This window comes from Anopheles bellator, assembly GCF_943735745.2.
Source record: "Anopheles bellator chromosome X unlocalized genomic scaffold, idAnoBellAS_SP24_06.2 X_unloc_16, whole genome shotgun sequence".
NCBI classification, from domain to species: Eukaryota; Metazoa; Arthropoda; class Insecta; order Diptera; family Culicidae; genus Anopheles; species Anopheles bellator.
This window is the reverse complement of record NW_026684278.1, coordinates 12,577-20,253: the sequence shown is the minus strand read 5'-3', so window position 1 is coordinate 20,253 and position 7,677 is coordinate 12,577. Positions and strand designations below refer to the sequence as shown.

Here is a 7,677-nt window from a genome sequence, read left to right as displayed (position 1 = left end):
CTCTCACCTGTGTGTTCTCTCGCTTTTTTCGTCTTCTTTCTCCCATATTCCCCCTAACCAAAATGAAACAGTTCGTATTTTGTCGGTACATTTGGGTATATTTTCTCTCTCTTTTTTCGGTTCGCGTACACTCTTCACCCTCTCTGTCAGTTGGATGTAAACAATGTGTTGTATTTATTCATAACCACAAATGTTTTACAATTACAATATTTCCACAATTGTTTCACTATTCCACCATGTACATGAACTTTTCACTTATCTCTGCGTGTACGTAGAGTGTATCCATCCCTGAATCCTGTATTCCATGTATCCTGTACCATACGCTTTATCGTCATTGCATAGTACGCTGCTAATGGTCGGCTGAAAATGTAAACAAATACGGTTTACTTTCACGATTTAGAAGTAAATACCTCTCGAGAAATGCTTCCTGATGCTTAAATTTACTTACCTAAATAAGCAACAGCTTAGAATTCACAGTTAAACACTATTTTTACACCGATGATGCTTCGTCGATTTGCTTGCGGATCGTTCGTTCTGTGTTCCTGCATGAAACTAAAAATTTGTAACAGTTTGACGTTAGAGGAATAGGCTCGGAATAAAGAAATTTAATTTGACTATAGCGATGCGTTTCAGTGCCGCTGAAACGCTTCGCTGCAGCGTTGTCGTGAACCCTCTTCATCCAGTACCCATACCTTTTTCGAATTGAAATTATTATCTAAAACTGTGCTAAAATTTATCATTTCATTATCATTTTAAATCTTTATTTAACTATATATTTCTATTTCTAACTATACACTATAAAAAGAGCACTATACCTACACCCTTCCCCAGCGTCCTACGGCACCACATCGCGCTTCCTTCTCGAGGCGGGATGTCGTTTGGCACCTGTGATTACGGAAAAAAAGATCGGTGCACACTTCAAACATTGCACAATTCTTTAAACACTGCCACAATACGTACTTGCAACCATTTTCGGCATCTTCCTGCTCCGCATTTTCGATACTCCTTGTCCACAAATTTCGACTGGGCTGCGTTTGGCTCGCTTGCCCGCACTCGGAGCGGCACCTGCAATTGCAAAAAACTCTGGTTTCTGATCGCCAACAACACTTGAAATACTTATCAGATTCTTCCGACGAAACATTGTGCAGTCATTTGGTGAACTGTAAGCTTAAAAATTACACGAAATTAGTAAAAACTACGCTTTTACAAGTACTTACGTGCGCACCACCAACCCAGGGTGCAAAGCGTTTCAAAAATTCGTCCGTCGCGCGATATTTTTCCCCGTTCCTACCCCCTCGAGCCCACAAACACGCGCTGTCGCAAGCGTAGCGCGATACCGGGTGGTATCGTTTCTTTCGCTCCTGTGAACTCGTTTTTTCCTTTCTCGCTCTTTGCATTGAAATCCTTTTGCTGCATGCGTGCCCTCGTGTAAAAGCGCGGTGTATGTGTGTGCGTTCCCCGTTCACCAAAACTGACAGTTCGCAGTTTGTTTTGATCGCGAAGTTTCGAGGCAAGTTGGTGGTGTCGCTGGTAAGTATATGTTAAAAGCGTTGATTTTAATTTAATTTCTTGTTATTTCTTAGTTCACAGTTCGTCGAATGACTGCAGAATATATCGCCGGAAGAATCTGGTAAGTATTGCAAGTGTGGTTGGCGATCAGAGTGATCAAAGATCGCTCGTCATGTTCGCGCAGAGTGGCGTAGTTTTTCGACATTAATCTGTTTCTTTTGCTTCTTGCAGCTGCCGAAATCGTTTCTACACAGCTTGGTAAGTATAATAAACCGATCGCTTGATCAATTGGAAAGAATATTGATACTTTTTTTACTTTCAGGTGACGACTGCTGACCGAACCTTACGAGCGGTCTTCATCAGTAAACCAGTGCTGCATGAGGCTGCGGTGCCGTTGGACGCTGGAGAACGGTGTATGTATGTATAGTGGTGTTTTGATCGTGTTTTTTTACCAATAATAAATAAAGGTGTTAAAATTTAAACCGCGTGTGTATTTAGATCCGAGTGTAAACCGCGTATTTAGATCCGAAACAGGGGGTACGAATGTGTGATACGAATGGGTAGGGTACGGATGAATATGGCACACACACACACATCGTTAAAGCGTTCCTTATAACGAAGCGTTGCAGGCGGTACGGCTCTTTATAATTTCCAATGGAGAGCCTAATAAAGACGCGACATCCTCGTTATAACCCAGCGGGCAAAATCGCATGGTCGCACGACACTTTTCGGCTCGTTTTCATTGAAAACGAGCCGAAAAATGTAACGTCGCAGCGTGACTTTTCGGCATGTCACGCTACGTTTTCTTCATATTCTCTGTTCCCTTTCTTTCGTGTCGCACCGGACTACCCAAAATGTCCGGTGCGCATTTCAGCGCAAAAAACATCCAAATCGCAACATTCAGTTTATAACTATTAACTAATTTATTCAATTTTAAAGTTTACATTTAATTTCTTTCATCTTCACGTTCAAGCTTCACTAATAACTTACGCTATCGAACACTGCGAGTGCCATCCCTCGTTGGGGTGCTGCCGATGATATGCTGCCGGTGGGGCGAGACGGAGAAAAGGCTCTTCCGCGCTCCGATTCTGCCTCTTCCACGGTTTCCTCCTTATTGTCCTCCTCATGGTCCTCATGGTCCAACCCTGCTGAGGAAAGAATTATGAGTTAGTACAGCGAAATTGCTCGAAATATTTACGATAAAACCAACCTGTTCCATGCACATACACCGAATAGTTCCTAATCCCTTTTGCACTGGTGCCCTTTTGCTGCCTTTTCATTCGCGCCACTGCTGCAAACTGAAACAAACAAAGAATTATCTATTTGTGATAATATATATGTGCGTTTTTCACTGCAAATATGTGAAAAACACCGAAGAACTTACCTTTTTGCAGTATCACATTTTGCCCGCACTTCAAGCTGTGTTCGAACCAAAACAAACGAGCTGTCAAAAAATTTTCAGTCACAACAGCTGAATCACAGTAGAATTTGACGCGATTACGATGACCAAAATAGTTATTCAAAAAGCGTTTCTACTTTTGTGTTTTCTTCTCAAATCAGTAATAAACGGTCAGTAATATTTTGCAATGATCACAGTTAAGACTAACTTTGATCGAAAAGGAGCGTTAACGTGGCCAAATTACAAAAAAAGAACTCACAAAGTTTAGACTTTTTATTTGACCACCTCGATGGTAACCGAGCGTTGCATGTGCAACTTTCGCTGAAATCGTCGAAGTCCTAATGTTGCAGTCAAATATCGACAAACACCCAGAAGAGGGAGAACGAAAATCCTCTCGCTCACGTGGAAAAAGGATGGCGGTTGATACAAGTCGATGAAGTTGCGAGGCACAACGAGTCCGGACTCGATTGTGGGCCTGAGGGGGGGTGAGGCACGAAGAAACAGGGAGAAACGGGGAAAAGTCGCGCGATTTTGCCCGCTGGGCGCTGGGAAAGAGGTCGCACGACGGTTTTTGCCCGCTGGGCGCGAGCCGAAAAGTGTCGTGCGACCATGCGATTTTGCCCGCTGGGATTGCGAGACACAACGAGTCCGGACTCGATTGTGGACCTCAGGGGGGTGAGGCAAGAAGAAACAGGGAGAAATGGGATAAAGTCGCGTGATTTTGCCCGCTGGGGGGGTTTTACCAGTTTTGCCTATCTGTTTCTCTTTTACTCTATGTTGCGTATTCATTTCCACCAAATAAAGTTCTGGTCTTTGACGAATTTAGAGCTTCTGTTGAGTGCAATTTGGGATTGTAATCTCGGCACCATATCATGACAGTAGATATCTGCTCGATATTGTTCATGTACGTTGTAAATGTACACGAGTTAGTGTTTGATATATAAATGCAAATTATATTGTAAAATATTCGTTTTGAGCCTATGAAAATGACAGAATAATTATGGTAGCTCGATACTCGTAGAACAACAATTGCTTAATTCTTTATATGTTATGTCATATTGATATACATCTATTATAGTACGATACTTATATACTGAAAATTTTGTGTACTGCATTGGTGCAGTTTCATGGGCGACTGCTGTGGACGACCTCGGTCTGAATCGCGTTACCGAACTGCTGCAATGTATCTGCGCGACCACACGAAGTGAAAACGAACAATCTGACATTTCAGATAAATGCCATACTGTTTGGGCTTATGTCAAAAAGATGCCTGAAAAACCGTTGGAAAACGCTTTGTTTACAAACAGAGGATAATGTAAGTTCTAATTTGCTGGTATAGCAACAAAATCTAAACAAACAATAGAAATATTAACAGAAAAATATACGTAAAAATATATTATTAACAGAAACAATATTAAAAATATATAAACATAAAACAGAAACCAATTTCGTTCTCTTCGATTTCTGTTTTCTCGGACCAAAAACACGAATGTAAATACGTTTGACATTTTGGTTTTATATTTTGAACCGACTACACGAAGCGTAAAGGATCTGACGTTTTCGCGCTCCGATTTACGGTTCATGTGGTCGAGCAGCATTACTTGTGAATATACAGTCCATCAAAGTTAGTTGTTACGCGTTGAGCGACATTAAAGGCGTGTATGCTGAAAGTTTTGTGTCGGCTAAGCGGGGAAATATTCATAAAAAATACAAAATGGACGAACTCGCAGTCGAAGTATGTGGTGATAATTGTGCGTACTATAAGGTGAATATCGTCATCTTCACACGCTGCTCGTGTTTTTTTTACTATGTTACCGGCGTAGGAAGGAAGTGTTTGGCATTTACGGCTTGGTTGCATTTTAACTGGTGGGGAGTCTTTCAACGGGCTAGGTTGAATTTCTCATTCACTACGGCCAAAATTTATACTATTGCATCCTTTGTACATTTCATAAGCTTCTCTTTGTCCTTTTTAAAACTTTGTTCTCTTTCTTTTATTTCCTCCACCGCTCGTACTCTTTTTAATTATTTTCTTTCACGTCTCAGTTTTGGTGAATATAGATAAGACAATTTTGCCTTTTTATGTCAGTACCTGAAAATGATATCGTTTCTGGAACGAAACAGTCCTCAACTGCATTGTTTAAGGTGAATCATATTTAGATATAGGTGCAGCTCATACGATTGGTAGTGTACGTGGTTCATAAGAACTCAAGTAACTTAAACTAATCAGGTAAAGTGAATCTAAATTGTTGTGTTCTTGTTCTTGTTTTACTGTCCGATTTCACGGAAAACTAAGAAATGACGCCAGGAGATGCTGTCAAAACAGGTGTCCTACCTGTTATGTTTACAACGTAAAGACATCGCAATCAATAATCTGTCGGGAAAAGCTAATAAGAAGTAAACCCTTGCTTTGCTCTATTGAAAATGTGGACATGATTTTCCTGTCCAACTATGCATCTCTTTCATCAAGTTATTAAATTAGTAATAATATTACCTTGAAGTTCTACTTGTATATATAACCGCCTCAAGGAAGGGTGCAATCGTGACCGATTTAACTCTACTCTACTCTATTTAATGACAATCCAGGTGGTATAATTTTCAAATATGTTTTAACATGTTTTCAAAGTTGCATGATTCTTTAGTTCTTTATCTTTGTCTGGTCCTTTCCATGAATGTTTTCATACCGTTTTATTCACCGTATTTTTAAGTTTTTCAAATCTTGCTTTCATCAGAAGTGTTTATTGTTATATGTTATAACAAACGTTTATTGTTATAAGGTTTTGTTTATGTTAATATAACATGTTGTTGAACTTATAATAATGTCTTCTACCATCCTGCGTCCTAAGTCTTGCTTTTTAATTTAAGCTCAGATCAACGCGATATAATGGTTGTATTTATTGTTACGTCCTTACTGCTCGTTTTTTTGTGTAGGGCATCGTTAAGGACGTTTTCGACGATGGTGTGCTAGTGGAGTTTGAAAATGAGTGAGTACACAGGCCCGTTGATCCCTAGCTAGTTAAAGTGTTTTCGTCTTTCATTTACAATATCGCGCCGCTTTTTTTCCTTCTGCAGGTGGCAGACGGAGTCCAAGTTTCATTTCAATCAAGTACGGTTACCACCTGGCGATAATGTGACCAGTCTCGCCGAGCGAATGGAAGTGGAGGTTTTTTCACGTTCGGATGACAATGAGGCATGCGGATGGTGGCGGGCAATGCTAAAGGTAAGCGAACTTAACTTGGGAAATACAAAAAAGGTCCTTGATAATAAATAGAATGGCAAAAACATGATTGTCATTGAAAATCCACGATTTGTGCAGTGTCAGTGCTGCGAGCCAATCACACCAAACAACGCTATCAAACTTCCAGATGATGAAGGGCGAATTCTTTGTCGTTGAGTATGTCGGATGGGATCATAACTACACCGAGATCGTGCACTCCGACCGGATCCGGCCAGTTAACACGAATCCACCAATCAATGAAAAAACTTTCCACCGATTCGAAATCGTCGTGCCGCAAGAGGTGCAGGAGTAGTGAGTGTTTTTGGATTTATAGTTGCCTTCCGTTTACCCACCTTTCCTTCTACCTCTGTTTTATATGTGTCTTTAGTTTACGCAGGCCGCTTATGCTCTGATTTTTTTTCATTTCATTTTGTTTTACAGTGCTAAAATTGATGGTGTTCATAAGGAGTTTCAGAAAACGATTCGTGCTGCCATCTGCCGATACGTGTCAGAACAGGGTGTTTTACGCATTATCTCTCGGACCAATGCAACACAACGACGCGCCACGATGATTCAAGATATGTACTTTAGAAACCTCAACCAAAAGGTAGGCGGCTCTTGTACTATTTAGAAATGCAAACACTCAATGCATCCTGAAAATATTGACAGGTAATGTTGCTGAAAAGAACTGAAGAAGCTGCTCGGCAGCTCGAGTCGACGAAACTTCACAATTATGGCGGGTAAGTACGCACCTGTTTTTACCTATTTATCAATCTGTTCTTTAGCTTTTCACATTTGTGACTAGGCTTGCTTAGGATTTCTGAATAAAAATTGTAACTGCTGTTTTCAATCGATACGAAAACTATACTTGAGTGATCTTCACTTCACTATCCAACAGTTAGACGCCTCATTAAGGACAGCTTGAATCTCATTCAGTATTTTGCACATGCGTAGGAATATCAATATATGAGGCGGGGTTACTACATGTTTTGTTCGACATTGCAACCGGCCTTGATGCGTTTGCGATCTCTAAAATATTATTTTACAGCTTGTTGTAGGGAATAATGTAAGATATTCATTGATCAAGGACAGGGATTATTATGTTTATAATTTCCGTAGCTCAAAATAAGTTTGAGTGTATTTTGCTTTAGTTTATGCCTCTTTTTGCCTCAATACTCACCACCCGAATGAATACATGACTACAAGCAAAACACCCACATAATAGACACAACATAACGCTAAACACTTTTTTCATGCGGTGAAAACATGGTAATTTTTTTCTGTGCGATAACAATTAATAAAATGAATTAGAACCTTGATTAAAGTCAAAACTGATAAAGGGTGGTCAAATAAGTGAACGCTTCTTCATTTGGTTAATAATACGGCTGAATATTGTTCGATGTTTGAATGTTTGATAGGTTGATTCTTAATTTTTTTTAAATAAAAACCATCTTTGGTAAAATGTCCACCACGACTGATTTAGCAGTAACCCATTCGATCGTCCTATTTTTGAGTACATTTTCGACTATCTGTGGTTCAATCTCGACAATGGCAA

At 40.0% G+C, this 7,677-nt stretch overlaps 1 protein-coding gene and 2 long non-coding RNA genes across 3 annotated transcripts; 2 read left to right on the top strand and 1 right to left on the bottom strand.

Moving 5' to 3' along the window:
- The first annotated feature begins 1,502 nt into the window (after window positions 1-1,502).
- Window positions 1,503-1,942, top strand: LOC131214131 (uncharacterized). Its single transcript, XR_009157004.1, has 3 exons — window positions 1,503-1,630; window positions 1,741-1,767; window positions 1,832-1,942. It is a non-coding gene; the product is annotated as an uncharacterized LOC131214131 (long non-coding RNA).
- Window positions 1,943-2,446: 504 nt separating this feature from the next.
- Window positions 2,447-2,940, bottom strand: LOC131214130 (uncharacterized). The gene is made up of 3 exons (XR_009157003.1): window positions 2,894-2,940; window positions 2,720-2,807; window positions 2,447-2,654 (listed from the first exon to the last, which is right to left on the bottom strand). It is a non-coding gene; the product is annotated as an uncharacterized LOC131214130 (long non-coding RNA).
- Window positions 2,941-4,538: 1,598 nt separating this feature from the next.
- On the top strand, window positions 4,539-6,888 carry LOC131214129 (fragile X messenger ribonucleoprotein 1 homolog). The gene is made up of 6 exons (XM_058208499.1): window positions 4,539-4,673; window positions 5,837-5,889; window positions 5,978-6,125; window positions 6,271-6,434; window positions 6,564-6,729; window positions 6,792-6,888. Exons 1-6 carry the CDS (start codon window positions 4,623-4,625, stop codon window positions 6,864-6,866), a joined length of 657 nt encoding a protein of 218 aa, XP_058064482.1. The 5' UTR covers window positions 4,539-4,622; the 3' UTR covers window positions 6,867-6,888.
- The last annotated feature ends 789 nt before the right edge of the window (window positions 6,889-7,677 follow it).

Bases quoted from the DNA above. Each gene is read 5' to 3' on its own strand.
- LOC131214129 (XM_058208499.1), top strand. From the start codon at position 4,623: ATGGACGAACTCGCAGTCGAAGTATGTGGTGATAATTGTGCGTACTAT. The intron at 4,674-5,836 runs GTGAATATCGTC...TTTTTTGTGTAG, and splicing joins ATAATTGTGCGTACTATAAG to GGCATCGTTAAGGACGTTTT. The intron at 6,435-6,563 runs GTGAGTGTTTTT...TTTGTTTTACAG, and splicing joins CCGCAAGAGGTGCAGGAGTA to TGCTAAAATTGATGGTGTTC.